This window comes from Euprymna scolopes, chromosome 23, assembly GCF_053919585.1.
Source record: "Euprymna scolopes isolate OS-2025 chromosome 23, ASM5391958v1, whole genome shotgun sequence".
NCBI lineage: Eukaryota > Metazoa > Mollusca > Cephalopoda > Sepiida > Sepiolidae > Euprymna > Euprymna scolopes.
The window spans coordinates 13,976,565-13,995,050 of NC_136504.1; the positions used below are offsets into that span (position 1 = coordinate 13,976,565).

The following is an 18,486-nucleotide window of genomic DNA, read 5'->3' on the forward strand; positions in this document are numbered from 1 at the left end:
TGTGGCCATGGCTCAAAAATTTTGAACTTATTGAGCAAAATTTTGGGATTCAGCATATGAGATTCGTCCTATATCAGCCGAAAAAATGCAAAAAAATTATTGTTGACCAGTGTTAGCCTTCCCAGTACTGCCGTGATGGCTTGGATAGATATATGCATGGGTTTGGAGTCTATATTCGTAGCACCCCCCCTCTAACTAGAGAGAAACATCTTGAATCAGATGACCGGGCTTTTGTGTTTTCAACTAGCCTTTCATCACTGCATTAGTTACTTCTATTTTCTCTACCGTTCTCCCTCAAGGTAGTGTACCCCTAATCGATCATGTCTCTGATAGCATAGATGCAGCATTCTCCTTAGATAGTAACGCTCAAATACATGTGTTTGGTGACTTTAATGTTCACCATAAAAATTGGATTAGTTACACATATGCAGCTGGATGCTCTACTTGTAGCGTCTCTATAGCCAATTCCCTAACACGGACAGTAATGTTCCCCAACCCGCCTACCAGATCGTGAATACCAGCAGGCTTCACTTCTAGACCTATTCCTCACCACGCACAGTACCTGAGGATTGTGTAACTAATGTCCACAGTTCACTTGGAAACTCAGACCACCTAGTGATATCAGTTGACATCATACTTAAATCCCAACCCCAAGGTGAGGAGCCATTGCTCAAAATAACAAGGTACAACAAAAGGGCTGACTGGGAAGCCATTAGAGAACACATCATAAACACCCCATGGACCGATATCTTCTCTCTTCTTGCTGAACAGTGTACCAATGAGACAACTGAATGGTGCAAAGTGAGCATGTTCCCACACGGGAATATTTATTATAGCAAGCCCCACTCAAGTTCACTACAAAGACAGCACTGCACTGGTTTGTACGTCATAAGTCAAATACAAATAGACAAACATTCGTAGATGCCAGAAATCATTGTAAGATAGAAATAATGACATCCAAAATAAAGCATGCTGAAATAATCAGGGAACGCATAGAATCGACAAAGATAAGAATTCGTGATTTCTGGAAAATCTATAATTGTGTAGTGAATAAAGAGCAATCAGTAATTCCTCCATTATCCAACAACCAGAAGGTTGCATGCACGGCAACGGCGAAGGTGGAACTGCTCGCCCGGCGATTCGCCTCTGACTCCACCTTAGAGTCAACAATCAACTCCTTCCCAAATTTCCCTATGCAGACTGAAACTACACTAGATGTAAAAATCACCCCTTCTCATGTCTGCGATATCATAAAAAACACCTCCAAGGCGTGTGGGCCTGATTTCATCTCTGCTATACTAATTAAGAAATGTTCAGGTGAGCTACACCTCGTACTTTCCAAGCTCTACAATAAATGCCTTGCTGAATCTTGCTTCTCTAATAGCTGAAAGATAACCTCTGTGGTACCAGTGTATAAGAATTCTGGTGACAGGAATGACCCTATCAATTATCCCCCTAGCAGTCTTCCCCCTCCCTCTTCACTAAAATCTTTGAGACCTTAACTAATCTAGAACTAGTCCACCACCTCACAAAAGGAAGTTTTCTCTCTAATAAACAGTATGGATTTAGGCAATGTCATTCTACTACAGATATTTTAAGAGTCATCTCTGAATGCATTTACCATGTACTGGATAAGGTGGGCGAAGCCAAGGCTGTAGCCCTTTATATATCCAAAGCCTTTGACAAAGTCTGGCACAAAGGACTGCTAATGAAAATTAAATCGTACGGTATAACTGGATGTATACTAAATATAATTAGATCCTTCTTAGACAATAGGACCATCCAGGTTGTCATTGATAGACGTACATCCAAGCAGCATAACATTAATGCAAGAGTGCCTCAGGGGTCGATCTTTGGACCACTATTATTCCTGATATTCATAAACGACTTCCCTGATAATATTGTGTCTGAGATGGGTATATTTGCTGATGATACAATGCTCTATAACATGCATGAAGGAAAAACAGATATACATAAATCTAAGACAATGGCAGAATTGTTAGAAAATGACCTCCAGACTTTAGTGAAATGGGGGGGGGCGCAAATGGATGATGACATTTAATGCTAATAAGTCTAAGTTGCTCTGCTTTAATAATTACAAGACACCTCTCCAACCGCCTATATCCATGACAAATAACACCCTACTTGAGAATTCTTCCTTTAAACTCTTCACCCTGAAATTTGCGGGCAATATGAACTGGAACAAATACATTGGGGACACTGCAAAAGCTGCTGCAAAGAAGGTGGGTTTCTTCTATCGAACTAGAAGACTACTCACACCTGAGAGTATCCTGCACCTCTACATACAAGGCCTCCATTCGCATACCATGCATCGAGTATTGTTGCCACATCTGGGCTGATGCATCTACCACTAATCTCTCCCTCTTGGATAGGATTAAAAAAAAAAAAGTCTTCAATCTAATAGATCCCACTTTGTCAACTAAGCTTCAGCTTCTGTCCCATTGCCACAATGTTGCATCTCTGTGCCTGTTTTACAAATATTTTAATCAAATGTGTTCTGATGAACTTGTTGCACTTGTGACCCCTCAACACACATCTCCCCAACAAACTTGCTTAGCAATAAAATCACACCCCTTCACTGTTGAGGTCCCTAAATGCAAGAAAGCTTTCTATTCTAATAGTTCCTTCTCTCGAATAGTTAGACTTTGGAATTCCTTTCCTGCTACCTACTTCCCTGGCTGTATTGATATGCAGAAGTTTAAATGTAAAATAAACCAAAATCTTGTTAATTTTTCCTAGGCATCGTCTCAAATAGTAGCCTCTTATGTCCAAGGGGTGAACATGAGTTTAAAAAAAAAAAAATTGAAGAAAAGAAAGAAAAAATTTCTGAAAACCTTTCAACAGATGCCAACATTTAAAATGGACTTTAAACCAATGATGATAATCGTTATCATGCATGTTGATCTACATATTTTGGGAATAAATGAACTTAACCTCAGTTCAAATAAGTGTATTGGCAAATATTGATTGCAATTATGGCCACAGAATCAGACGCTTACTTTTTGAAATATACTTTTGGAAATCAATTTCTTTAAGCTGTCCAACACATGCCAACATGTAAAACGAACGTTTGATAATTCTTTTTTGGTATGCCAGCACACTAGATTTCAATAAACCATTTTGGTTTTGCAAAAACTATGCCAGTGCGCTAAATTTCATTCCCTCATAAAAAATTTCTACAGAAAAATTTTTTTTTGCATTTTTATCTAGCAAATAAACAGAAAAAGCACATGAAAAACTTTTAAAATCCAATAACGGTGTAATTTTAAAAATCCAATAGTTGATGTTTTGCTTCTAAAACAAAAATAACTTTGATAAATGTCGCCTACCCAAAAATATTTGTTTGAAAGAATAAAGTTTATTTTTACAAGAATCTTTATACATTTATTTAGCCAATAAACAATACAAGAATCTTTGTACATTTATTTAGCCAATAAACAATACAAGAATCTTTGTACATTTATTTAGCCAATAAACAATACAAGAATCTTTGTACATTTATTTAGCCAATAAACATAAAATTACGTATGTAACATACTTTTGGAAACCAATTTCTTAAAGCTGTCCAACACATGCCAACATGTAAAACAAACGTTTAATTGCATATGAGGAGAATTGTTACTCCACAACATCCATAGAATTGCAGATTTTACCCCACCAGAAACCCAAAAATATCTAGAAATAATTGGATCAAATCTTTTTTTTAAAAAATTATTTTGTCAATCAAGAACTTTTCGGGTAATCGTCTCAAAATCTTTGCAGGCAATTGCTACACGATGAGTCTGTTCGGTTATTTGCTTCCCCACTTAGCAAATTAGGCACAAGGCCATTTTTTTAATGTGGAGAGTGAAGGGGAAGGAGACCAGTTCCTCTGAGGGGGAACTGGATAGTGACAATTGGTATGAAGGGTTTCCCCTACATCGACCAATAACTGATTGCAACAAGGACAATGGTCTTAAATGTGGGGTTGCTATCACATATGGTCTTTGAGATTCATGCCCAGCCTCTGTAGGGGCCAGGTGAAACTCAACGATAAGCCTGTCCGTCTGAGGAATTCTAATTAATGCAAGGGAAGTCACTCCACTTATTTTATTATTTCTTGTCAGAGTACAGTTGCTTCCCTTGAATTTGACAAAAAAAAAAAAAAAAGTTTGGAGTTATAAGCAGATATTTTTACTCCACATTTAAATGCATTCAACAAGCAAACAAGTCCCAAACCTGAGCGGCGGTAACACCTACTCAGGTACCGTACTTTGAGGTAATTGTGCCAAGTCTGGAGTAATTGCGCCAACTAGCTAAAAATTCTCTTTTGGCAACCACGCATATAAAGAGCACTTTTTTTTTTTAGTTGGCACAATTACCCTTGGACTTGGCGCAAATTACCCCAAAGTACGGTATCATTACGAGCATCTAGACATGCGGAGCAAGTTCAAAGTATTTTTTTAGAATCTCAACCTACCAATGACCCATCATCCAATCAAATTAACCTTTTTGTTTTGGGTGCGTAGGCATGTGCACAGGGGTAGATGTCTCATGCAAGAGATTGAAGAAATAAAAATCAGCCTCGAGTCAATCTTTGACAAATGATTGTACCTGCTTCAATTGACTGCCAAAACAAAAGCAAACAGAATTTTTATTTCTATACAACCGTACTTGAAAGCGAAGAGATAGAAAAGCAACAGACTTTTCTAATTGTCTCAGTAAAACATGAAACAAATCATGTAACAGAGCACATGGGAAAATATTAGATAGCTGGTTTGATATTAGCAGCAGCAGTCCAAAAAATGCCCATATGCAAATTAGGAAGTGTGCGCTAGCTTGCATGACAAGAAAAAAAAAAAAAAAAAAAAAAGGACACCATGTGGTTGAGGGAAGCGAAGTCCGCATTGAAAAATATGGACGTGTAAAGTCAAAGACGAGAAAGGGCTGACTACGGTCGGCGTGCGGTTGAGCAGAGAAGAAAAGTGTATGCTGGGCAAGAGACATGTGGCCCCGTGGTGAGGGCAGGAAGAGATTTCTAAGCTGGTATAGAGACAGAGGGGTTTGGTGATCTCGTGGCAGATTAAATAAACAGAAAATACAAGAAGTATTGTTTGGAAATTAACGGTAATAAACGACTTGCGTTCAAAACTGGATTTCTGTTTATTTCATTCCTTTATTTGTTCCTGCAACATTACAAGAGCTTAAAAGCCGATTCGAAAGAGGAATGTAACACTGGTGCACATTTGTAGAAGTGTGCATATTTCCCCATGAAGACACGACAACATAATATTAGTCATTGCAGACAGTGGATTTGACATTATTTGAGCGCCATGAATTAGACATTCGAAGGCGGCCTAAGGCCATATTGCTCAAGCATTCAACGGAATCATCATGCTGTTATCTATTTCAGAATTGAAGATCTGAGGACTTTACGTACAATCAGGGAAAAAGTTTGTGAGGAAATTATCTTTCTTGGTTTATTCGTGATACTTTTATCAGTGGTTTGAAAAACTTAAAAAAAATTTTTTCTGAAATTATAATTTAAACGGTTTTAAAATTGGCACTCAGCCTATTTCTTTTTTCAGCCATGAGAACCATGTGTCTCAACATTGCATTCTATAATCAAAAATTTTGAGTGACTTATTTCTCACCATTGATTTCTATTATTTACAGAGTAGAGCTACGACTTTGCACCCTTCTCTTACTGCTCCCCCTCCTCCTCCCATGACCTAAACCCACTGGACTACTTCATTTGGTCATACATCAAAACCAGCCTGATCTCAGAGCTCCTGCCAGTGCTTGTGGAAAAGGCATGCTCCCAGTTCAAGACCTGTATCGAGGCAGTGATTGAGGTTGAAGGCGGCTACATTGAATAGATGTCAACTCTACTACATAATCAAGTTACGTGAATTGATTTTTTCAATAAAAGTTTTAACAAAGCTGCAGTATTGTTTTCTTTAGGGTGACAATTTTATCGTTCAACCTGTATTTCTTGTTTCCTTCGTTACTTGGTTGATTTTTATAAATAAAATAAAATATAATCTTGACTACAGATCTGCGTTCTTTCATGTGCTTCAGCCGTTGATATGCATGCTTCTAATTAACCTGCCACTATTACTTCCAAGGAATATACAAACAGCCTATACACAGCTCGATTTCAGATTTTTCGACCCTTCTTCCCTATAGGTTTTCAGTTGGTGGGATAGAGCTGAGTGGCACATTTTCGCTGGTAGACTCCCCTGCCCATGTACATGCAGATTTCTGAAAGAAGATATAATAACCCCACCTCCTTTCTATCAGCTGAAAAATTGTTAGGTTCTTTCTGTCTGCCAGCATCAACAGTGCACATGTTGAATAACTTTGGTAATGTTCTTTGCCGTTCCAATTGCCGATCCACAGATAATGTTAAAATAAAAACAGCATGCGGGGGGTCCCCTTCCACAATGAAATAAATCTGTTCTGATAAATTTACTTTCACTAGGATTAATGTTTGTACAAAATAAAAGTTCAAGGAGTGGTTATTGAGAAAAGTGCAAACAAGAGTAAATTACTAAGTCCAACCCCTTCTTGTCGAAGGACAAAGAAAAAAAAAAGAAAAAAAGTTCCTTCTGATTATCTTTCACTCAAATAATATGAAATGAAACAAGGAACCAAATTAAGAGTTCAATCTTTTTGTAGTTAAAAATAAATTTCCTAATCATTTGTATGGAGAGAAAAAAAATGCTTCTGCAATTTACAGATCATGCTGAGTATTCTAGGTTTTCACCTTAACAAATATACTATAAAAACTCAATGAAAAAGGTTTGATTTTCTTATGGCAGAAGACTTTCTGCTTTGTCACTGTCATGGGTACACAAGTATATGGAAGTGACACCTAGCCAATGAGAATTTAGGACATGCATGGCATGGAAATATGAGAATAATACGATGTATGCGTAATGATAACTTCAGAGGAAGATGGAGAAGGATGTATAGACAGATAAAAACCTCAAGACAGAAGTTTGGAAATTAATTTAAGTTGTTCAACACATATCAGCATGAAATACATTAAACTGATGGAATTCCTACAAACATGTTTCGCAAAAGTGATCGAGACAAAAATTAAAAGATTATACATTTTATGTTGCTGAAAGATTGAATAAACTGTTTCAGAATATTTTCTTTATCTGTAATGTTGTTTTGAGTTGTCCCTTGTTTCTTCCTTGGAGCTGTGGTGAATTCTTTGTTGCATCTTTAATTTTTCCTGTTAGCTTCTTCTAATAGTGTCATTTCTTGTTACCTCAAATTCATGTTGTATATTTCATCACAATCTGTTTGGTTTGTACAACTTTTTTTGACTTCTAGCAGGAATTAAAACATTAGGTTTAGAAATTAATGTTTAAGAGAAATGTTAACAAATAAAATTTACACATAATTATGTAGAAGAGAGAGAGAGAAAAAAAGAAATCTTAACACAGGTAATATATACACACACACACACACACACACACACACACACACACAATGCCCAATGCAGTCCTTAACAGTTTCGTTGTTGCAAAGACATTTTGTCAGCAACCATTTATGTCCAAGTGTAAATAACAATCTGGTTACAAGTGACACATCAAATGAAGGTCCACGCACTAATTTCAACTACAAGAGATTATTTTTTCTAATGAATGTCCACGATAGAAATGTCAAGATAAAAAGTTGCTGGTTAAATTTTTCAATAAACAAAATTATCCCAAGTGAATCTAACATGTTTTTAATAAAATAAAAAAGGCAAGATTTTTAGTTTTGAATTTCAAATTTTTATTATCTAAAATAAACAATATGGCCTTTGCCTTTTTTATTGTAATAGAAAAAAAAATGAAGGGGAAAGTAAAAAAAAAAAAAAAAATAGACCAGTTCAAACTGGAAGAGTAGGTAGATGGGTGGGTGATTATGAATTTTATTTTCATTTTTTTTTTTTTTTTTTTAAATTAAGACATAAAATTGCTGAATCATTTTTTTTTTTTTTTAAAGAAAAGTGTCTGAAAGCAAGAAAAAAAAAAAAATGATTATATCAACATTCCCAGCATGCATCTGCAGCATGATTGGTTGTAAAACTAAAACGCCATTCCAACCATATAAATAAAAAAAAAAAAATCAAAATGATGGATTGGGGAGCAGATGGCAACAATTTGAAGATCCAATTACCTTTTTCTTTAGAATTTCTTTTACTACAATAACTTAAATTCATAATAAAAAAAAAAAGTAAAGATGCTTTAATTGGGCTGTTTTTTTTTTAAGGAATTTTAAAAAGTTTATTTAAAAAAGTTTTTTTTTTTTTTGGTTGTTGTGTATCCCAATGTCTTAAAAATATTTGGACAAACAAGTATCCTAACCCACCCACCCAGAGTAAAATAGTAATTTAATAGAACCGCTTTCGGTTTCCTTCCTGGTGTTTTTGATAGAAATAGAGAGCGACAACAGCAGCCGCAACAAAGAAAATGACAAACAATACAACGAGTAACATGATTTTCCACACACTCCAACTTGGGACATCAGGATCATCAACATGTTCTGAAAAATAAAAAATATTTTTAATAGAAAAGAAATGTTTTTTTTTTTGAGGGGGGGGGGACTGATGTTCAAGTTTTTCTAGTATTTAAATTTTAGTTTTTATTTATTTAGGTTTAGTAGACTTACTCCTGCCGAGTGCATTCTTTAAAATTTTGCCCCTCTTACCAGCTATTTTTATTGACTGTAAACCAAACCAAATCAAATCTGTTCCACAGATCCAAATCCTCTCTCTCATATATATATATATATATATATATATATATATAGTAAAATATGGCGATTAAGCTGAATGTTTAAGAGAAATGTTAATCACAAATAACATTTACACGTAATTATGTAGAAGAGAGAAAGAAATCTTAACACAGGTAACACACACACACACGATAGAGAATGCCCAATGCAGTCCTTAACAGTTTCGTTGTTGCCAAGACATTTTATCAGCAACCATTTATGTCCAAGTGTAAATAACAATCTGGTTACAAGTGACACATCAAATGAAGGTCCACACACTAATTTCAACTACCAGAGATTATTTTTTCTAATGAGTGTGCACGATAGAAATGTCGAGATAAAAAGTTGCTGGTTAAATTTTTCAAAAAAAAATTATCCCAAGTGAACCTAACATGTTTAAAAAAAAAAAAAGGCAAGATTTTTAGTTTTGAATTTCAAATTTTTAATCGCCATATATATTTTATAACTTACTAACTAGCTCTACCTACGAATTGAGCACTTTTGAAGTAAATAAAGTTTACGCAAAAATTTATACTTTCGTATATTAATTTTATGTGAGTAAATGAAGTAGTTATATATCCTAAATGCTAAGAAATTATGCACAATATAGAAAATCTGCATAAATAGAACTGAGAGTATTAGTTAAACGAAACTATAAAAGAAACATTTATTACTCATTGATGTTTTTCCTTATGGAACTGACAAATTCATATACATTTTGTTTTGTTAGTAATTTCCTTTGTATTTATCTTATAATTCACTACTTTACAAGGAATAAATATACCTTTTTTTTTTAAAGTTTTATTTGCAACACCTGTGTACAAGTGTTTCTATCCACAGGGATATAATTGGTCATTAGTTATAATTTTACCAAATGGGAAGCTCATGAGAAAATAAATAAATTTATGGTAATGAGCTAACCATTTGGTAAAATTATTAACTATTATATTCCAATAAACTAGCTATTAACAGAAACAATTGTACACAGGTCTTGCAAATAAAACCTAACATTTAAAAAAAAAAAAAAAAAAAAAATTGTTTATTCCTTGTAAAACGGATTATAAAAAAATATTTTAAAAATTCTAAAAAGAACTTATTTGTTTCATTATTTAAATACTATTCCAAGTAGTCGAACAAATGTGTATATAATTAAATAAATCATTAAATTAAATCAAAGTTTTCATTTAAAAAAATGAAAATAAAAAATTACCTCTTGGTTCTGCAAAAAATTCTGCTGAAGGAACGATATCTCTGAAATCATCTGGATTTAACTGAAAAAAAAAAAAAAATAAAAAAATAAAATAAAATAAAATAAAAAATTAAAATCCTTGACTAGACATTCTTTCCTCCCATCAGTGGAGGTTTCTGAATCCTCATGAAATGCTTGCAGTTTCTTTGTCTTAAAACTAAATGAACATAATCTACATTTGTTCAAACATTCATATGATCAGTTAATTTCAGCGTTTAATCATATAAGATTTAATTTTCTAAAAATTAAGAAATGCATGCATAGTTCAGTTATTACATATAAGCAATAATATATTGGATGAAGAAAATTCAATTTTGCAAAGATATTCTTAAACGAAAAAAAAACCCCAAAAAAACTGATATCTAAATGTTTAATTATATTTGAAAGATTGATATTAAAATTTTTTGTGTTGTATAAATTTAAAAAAATTGTTTATAATTGTCACAAATTAAAATGCTACAAAACACTTAGATCAGTTGGAACACATTTGGCTATGTTTTTTTTTTTGGTTTTTGCAATTTTACTCCACTCACTTTGAAGAAAAAGTTGGGAAAATGAAGCCTTCTCACCTCTTCTGCAAGTGAAACAAATTTAATTTTTGAAAGAAAATCATTGACCAAAAAATTTAATTGATTAAAAACTTTTGCTAGAAAATTTCGAGTTTTACTTAGTAGGTTTTTGTTGCCTGTTTAAGAGAGCTTGTTGAATTTTTTTTTTTTTTAAAAACATTTTTCTCGTGCTCCCTGATGAAAAATAAAGTTTTTGAGCCAAGAAGAAATTAAAGGAAATGTTTACACTCCCAAGAAGCAGAAGATGTGAATAAATTGTTACATTCTGTGACAAAATGGTGTTTAAAAATAAAATCAAGGAAATTCACTGTTCAAAGCAAATTTTGCTGTGAACATGTATCATGTACATTGCTTTGTTGCACTAGGATGCATTAAAAGTGCACGTACAGGGAAAGGAAGGTGGACATCAAATGTAGTTTTGGCAAATTTCAGGAAACAGCCATTTTAAAAGGATGCAGTGGCTCGGCCACCAACAACAACCGATGCACACAATTTGTTCCATGCTCTATCGATTCTGAGTAAAAAAAAAAAAATGTTTCAGAAAATCATATTCAGATGTGTTAGACAAATGGATATCAAAAACGTGCTCCGATTGTTGTTAGCAAGATTAATAATTTTGTGGAATAAAATCAATTTGATAGTTTCAATAAATAAGAAATCCAGAGAATAACTGTGCAATGGACGGTATTTACTTTGTTGCATATCTAAATGGTTTCTAGGTAATCAATGTTCTGAGCAAGATAGTGTTCTAGCCAATCAAGAGCTTGTTTCACAGCATATTAACTCCTTCGGTTATTTAATGCAGAGTCCATTTATCTTAGGATTTTATACTTGAAGTTTTTTTTTTTTTTTTTTTTTTTTTTTAAACATTTATCAGGTTTAGTCTTTTATATATATATATATATATATATATATATAATTTACAGACCAATTTCTTTTTCATATTGTTCATGAATAAACAATATTTTTGTTTTGTTTTTGAATTCATCGTAGAGTTTGATTTATTGGACTTTTTGGGATATAAACCCACCATCTTAAAAAAAACAACAAAAAAAAAAACAGATTGTCTGCTTTAGTTAAGGACACCCCTTCCCTGCATGTACTGGGAGGAAGCTTCATATACCTCTCCTCAATGAGTTATTCCATAATACAGTGTAGTCTACATTGCACTGTAGAGAATATACAGTTAATTTAAAAATAATGGCTTCACTTAAAGTTTAAAATAATGCAAAAGTCGAGTAACATTGACCTCCTGGCCCCAAAACCAGATCAGGTTAACCACCAGGAGATGAAAACTTTCTAAATTTTACATATTCATCTTAAACAATGCTGATCAAGAATATACCAACTTTGTATTTCTAACTTCTAGTTGGATATACAGACAACTACCCTTTATATATAAATGGAACAAAGTCACCGATACTTCAAGAAATTATAAAACGCACTTATGACCCAGGTTACACTAATTTTCCCCCTCAAAGTAAAAATATTCAAAACTTACTCAAACAGAATTACAAAACTGCTAAATCAAAGTTTACCATAAAAAAATATAACAATTCATAGTAGACACGTGGGGTCTGACTTAATTCAATCAAGAAGAGAATAGAGGGAATGAAAAGAAACTTACACTTCCTGGAACGTCAAGTTCGTATAATTTCATACCAAGAATATCATGGTTATCTGAAAGATAAAGTATATTTTATGAAATGACAAAAAAAATCTAATGAATAGTAATGTTAAACATTTCAGAATTATAAATTAAAACAAGGCAGGAGTTGTCTGGCTCTGCAATCACTGCTACTTGGAAGAATGTAAACCAGGAATCACAACTTTTTAATTTTCAATATAATTATAGATATTTGAGAAATGACAATCGTTTGCCAATCCCATATTCACCAGTACTTGTTTCCTATAAATATCATTAATCCTTATTTTCAAGCTAATATTAAATAAAAACTTCTAGAAAAAAAAAAAAAAAAAAACTTCTAGAAAAAAAAAAAAAAAAAACTTCTAGAAAAAAAAAAAAAAAACTTCTAGAAAAAAAAAAAAAAAAAAACTTCTAGAAAAAAAAAAAAAAAAAAACTTCTAGAAAAAAAAAAAAAAAAACTTCTAGAAAAAAAAAAAAAAAAAAACTTCTAGAAAAAAAAAAAAAAAAAAAAAACTTCTAGAAAAAAAAAAAAAAAAAAACTTCTAGAAAAAAAAAAACTTCTAGAAAAAAAAGAAAAAAGAAAAGATCTTTCAATCACTATGCCATCTGGGTCTGCCATAAGAGAAGAGAAACTTGTAATATTTTTGGTTTTTGTTTCAGGACTTCCTTTGCAAGTTTTTACAATACAGTAGAACCCTGTGATACGGTGGCCTTAGGATACGTTTTTTTTTTTTTTTCAGGCTATGATATAATACTTTCATATTTGTTTTAAAAGCAAATTATATAGTGCTGGTCATCAAAACCTTAAAATTTGCCTAACGTCACTTTCACTGAATGTTTTTTTTTTTAAACAAAGTGCAACTTAAAAGAATTCCCAATTAAATTAAGAGGATGCCATGAACAGAAATTGAAATGAGATTTTCAGTTAGGTTTTATCAACTGACCTATCTAGACTTCCTTATAAATAGAGCTTACAAGATCATAAAATAAGTGACGTCAGATTTGATTGTTAGGTTTTAAAATATGAATTCAAACAAACAAAAATAAGTGAAGGAGTAAACATTATCAATAGCGTTGGAAGTTATCTTAATCGTCCAAAACAATTTGTTTTACTTTAACTACAAATGGTGTCAAATTTAATAAAGATTTTGTGCCAATAATTCTAAAATAATTCTGAAAAATGAACATGCAAAACGAGATGTGAAGCATAAATTGGACGATCAAAATAAATTATCAAGAAATTTTTTCACTTGCTTTTTGTTTGAAGTTTAACAATGCCTTTTATTTCTTTTATGAGATTTTAAAAAAAGTTGAATTATGGTATTGCTTGATTAAATTCATTTAAATTATAAGCTATAAATAATTGTTATGTAAGGTTTTAAACTTTATAAAATTATCAAATGGGTTCTGAAATTTTAATAAATGAGGATTTGTTAAATTTAAAGTTTAAATGACTTTCAACAAATCAAATGCATTCAAATTCCTTTTAAATTTCAAGGGTTACAGAGCAATTTTTTCTTTCAACTAAAAAATGTCATACTTGAAGAAACCAAAATGTATTCTGGTGGGTTGACTTTTGTAAAAGTCTTTTTATACAGATTTTAACATTCAATTTAGCCATATTTGGATTCTTCAGACTACTGTTCACATTTTGAACATTATTTTCACAACGTTTCAGTTAATATAACCTACAACCTTCAAGTGTATCTTGTCAAACTCGGGAAGGGCTCATAATATAGTGGTTAAAATACTTGGTAAAATTCAGTTGTAAAAACTCTTCTAAAAGGTTGAAGGTTCAATCCTCAGTGCGGGTGGCACTCAAAATACAATTGTGAATTATTTAGGACTTCTACTCAGTCATGGTGAATGGAACAAGTATATGCTATCTTCATGGATTAAATAAAGGATTGTTTGAAATTCTGTGCAGATTCCAGAAGGTCAGAAGTTACATTGACTGTAACCTGAAAATAACACAGAAGATGAGAACAAGTAGTCTGAAGAATCCAAATAATATGAACGAATCCTCATTAAGAATTCAAAAACGTAATATTTGATTTAGTCTTTATCATTGGCTATTTTTATCTGAAAAAACATTGGTACTTGTACAGTTTAATCAAAACATTAAAAAAAATGAAAATATCAAAAAAAAGGTTCTATCGTATGTATCTTATGGAACGAAGTTCTCCGAAAAAAAAAAAAAATTCACTTAATTTCATCAAGTAGTTTTTTTTTTTTTTTTTTTTTTTTTACAGCAAGCAAAAAAAAAAAAATTTATGATACCGAGCAAAAGGTTCCATTTTTAGGAAGAAAAGCTAGTATTAAAGATGGGGAGGGAGTGTCGGCGCTTTAACTGGAGTTATCTCTCCGTGGCGCGCTTAACAAATTCCATAATAGCGTTTCATAAGAACGTGTTTTTCCATTAAAAAAAAACAAAAAAAACCTCGATCAAATCAATTGAAATTTTTTTTTTTAGATCTTCAGTCCAAAACGCATATGTACAATATAGCCCTTTCGATATTTTCATTTTTTTATGTTTTGATTAAACCGTACAAGTACCAAAATATTTATTAAATATGTAAACCACATATGCATGAGAGAAACACTGATAATTTATTAATATCAAGATTAGAGTTATTTTGATAGCAGAAAGACTTCACAGGATGTAAAGAAACGCGTTTCAGAAATTAACTAATCAAAACATAAAATTTTATGTGAAAGGGAGCCAACTATATTCAATTAAAAACATGGTGTTGCCATTTGATTTTTTTATAATTAAAAAAGTTGTCAGAATGGGACTGAATCATTTTTAAATATACTGCAGCAAAGTACATTATTATTCTGCATCATACAACAAATTAAAAAAAAAAAAAAAAAAAAATCAGCTCTTTGGAATCAAAGTTTCATATCTCAGCTAAAATGCTATCCAAGCCCAACCTTCAAAAACCGAATATGTTTAATAGATTTCTAAAGTTAGAGTCAGCCTTCTTAAAAATGTAAGGAGTTGGTCACAAAATGCTTACCTGCTAATTCTCCTGTAGCTGCAGATGCTCCAATATAATATCCTGTTGGAAGGTGAACGCCATCCACTGAAAAGCACTCTTTCCAGTTATTTTTGTTATCGATGTCTGTAAAAACCTGAAATGAGACAGGCAAATTTATTTCTAAAACTTTGCTATTTCATTGTATGTGGGAGGGACAAACAAAAGTTTGAAAACCAAGTTTTTTTTCCCTAATACACTAATAACACAAAATACATTCTAGAAAAATATTTTAGTTTTGGGACCGAGTTATGTCTAAAAAAAAAAAAAAGTTAGCAAATCCAACATATCTTAACTATGTATTAACCCATTTCTCATTCTATGTTACGTATATACACACACAACAAACATGTAAATTAGATGGCATAAGTATTTCTAAAGAACAGAACATACTTCAATAAGTTCTTGTCCAGAATTTCCCCATTAAAAAAAAAAAAAAAAAAAAAAAAAAAAAAAAAAATCTGTATAATATATGCCATGATGGAACGATTACATTCTAAAAATTTGTGTAAATTGCTCAAGTAGTTTTATCATTAAATAAGAAAATCTAATTTTAGAAGAGCGGTTGTCTTGTTCATGCTTTTGGGGCATAAAAGCAAAAAGAAATAATTCAAACTTGTGAGATTTGCTGTAATGCCTACAAACTCCATTTAATCACTTAAAAATGATTTTCTTTATAAAAATAAACTACTTCATCAATCTACATAATTTTTTTGGAATATATTTTTTTTTTTATTTCATAACATATATATATATATATATATATTTCTTTGTAATATAGGGAGAATTTTGAACTAGAACCATAATATAGAAGCAATGAGACATTTTTAGTTATGCAAGAATATACAAAGATATGTCCCGGTTTATGAATTTTAGATTGAAGTAGAATTCAAAAGTGGTGATGATTGAGACCCAACAGGTCACAGCTACATCTCATAATAGAAAGTTAGATTTTGAAGAATTGAAAAGGTTTCAGTATTGACTTACCTTTAATGTATTTTCATAATATTTGATTGAGACATAGGTATCATAATCTTTGTTTCGGAACTGCGCCTCGCAACCAGACAATTCTGTATGTGTACCGTCTGCATCATGGTCATAACTTAAACTACCATTGTTAACCATGGCTGATATATAAGGATGTACATGCTGCACACGAAAGTAGAAAAGAATTATAGATAAAATGTGTGATTTTTAATCTCATGCTGAGCAATCGTTTCAAACAGTTTCTTTCTTGCCATGTCGTAAGTTGTCAAAACAATCAAGGTGATAATTATATGGTCACAAGAAAAGGAATAATGAAAACAAATGTTCTGGAGGATTTAGTAACTCCACAAGAGAATAACCATTTTGTTCACCATTCCATTTTTTTTTTTTAAACGTGTCCTCCATGCAGATATATTTCCATCCATAGTTACAATATCAGTTTTCCATTGTTTTGAAAAAACAAGAATTCCAACTATTAAACTTTTTAGAATTGAATTCCATCTTTCTCTCCATACAATCAGAGGTATGCTAAAGGTCAGTATTGATAAAACCAATTATTCAAGGCTTCTTTTTTATTCTCTTTTTCTTACTGTGCTAAATTGGCCTAAAATTTTCAAAGTAATTACCTCTCTTATGATTCAAACTGATATTCAATATGGAAGGGAACAGATACCGGTAATTAGAAAAATGAAGTAAATAGGATTGAAAATAATATTTATTAAAGGAGAATGCTAAAATCGAACCCAGTAATCAAAAGTTAAAATACATATTACTATTTAGATGCGATTCCAGGAATGTGGAGAATTGCCCATTATATTAGAAATAACTATGCAACTAGTTAAGTCAGAGAGGTAGAATCAGATAATGTAAATTAAGGAATGTCTTTGTGTTGTCAAAAATGTGTTGGAGTCATATGTAATATATAAAATTCATGTGAAAAAACATTTGCATGTTTGTGCACGTTCTGACATCACAAAGATAGATTCAATATATTCAGTTAAGTTAGATCAGAGTCAAGTTCAAGAGTTGAATTCGGAACAGTGAGGGGGAGAGTAGCTTAAGCCCCTTTTGGAAGCAAGGCAGAGAGGGGAGAAGAAAATGTAAGAACCTAACTCAGCATCGAATACCTGACCATTCTCATCACCAGCTGGAATAAATGTCATGCTTGTAAGTTTTGTCTTCATCATTTCAACCACAAGGTAATGTGTTTTGTCTTCGTCTGTGTGAAAGAACTTAACACCTTCCAAAGTGTTTGCCCTCTCACTAATAATGCATCACTTCCTGTATTTAAAAGAAATGTCCATTTCACATCCCTTCACACATCTTTCAGCCTTCTATTATAAAAACGAACTCAAATTGTCACATCACCATTGTCACTGTATACCGTTATATAAACGAAGTCTTGTTATCAGTCTCTTGTTATATGAATTTCCCCACTATCCTACACTTTTGGCGAAATTAAATTTTTGCTAATCTGCTTTGAAAACTATTTTCATTATTAATTTCTACCTTGTTTTCATAATTGTCATGTCACAGCAATGAAGCGAAGTAGATACTATTAGTCTTATTTGAAATCCGATATTTTGAATTTAGCTCTAATAACGAAACCCTAAAAAATATACGAAAAGATTAATCTCATTCAAACTTAAATCTTCTTTGAATAAAATTTGAAATTCAAACATTCTGAAATCAGCTTCAGTTCTGGTTCCAAGTTACATCATGTATTGGTGTGACCAAACGTGTGTGACCCCGACAGATTTTTATCGGACTATTTCTCTTATGGCTGGATAGTCATTTTCTCGCTGGCGACTTCATGGGAACACCTGTGGTTTCCCAAAGTAGAAATATAATAAATCGTGGAACAAAGGAAAAACACAAACGCCAATGTTCCACATATATTTGACGGTTGGACTTGTGAGTGTGTGTGTCTTCTTCCTGTTCTATCGATGTTACATTCGTCTGTCAGTCGCAATTCGTCTATTTCTGTTTCGCAGTCAGCTCTAAAAACTGTCCAACCGTTGTCGCTATCAACTCCGATCTGTCGCAACCGGCAACTCAATGTCAACTGACTGTCTTCTCCCCGTTGGTATCCGAAGTCGCCCCCACCCATCCGGCCACCCGGAAGCTGCGCTTCCCTTGTCATCTGTAGACTTGATCTAAAAATACCTACAGATTAATTGTTTGCTACTTCCAATTTTATTATTTATGGTAGGACAT

General features: G+C 32.3%; 1 protein-coding gene across 1 annotated transcript in view; it reads right to left on the bottom strand.

Moving 5' to 3' along the window:
• Positions 1–7,912: 7,912 nt before the first annotated feature.
• Positions 7,913–18,486, bottom strand: part of LOC145245772 (vesicular integral-membrane protein VIP36-like) — a 45,260-nt gene continuing 34,686 nt past the window's right edge. The window contains exons 5-9 of the mRNA XM_080107380.1: positions 16,270–16,431; positions 15,265–15,379; positions 12,224–12,276; positions 9,989–10,049; positions 7,913–8,547 (exon numbers count right to left, since the gene is read on the bottom strand). Of these exons, the coding sequence (XP_079963506.1) occupies positions 8,396–8,547; positions 9,989–10,049; positions 12,224–12,276; positions 15,265–15,379; positions 16,270–16,431 (543 nt within the window). The 3' untranslated portion in view covers positions 7,913–8,395. The remainder of the gene's footprint in view (positions 8,548–9,988; positions 10,050–12,223; positions 12,277–15,264; positions 15,380–16,269; positions 16,432–18,486) is intronic.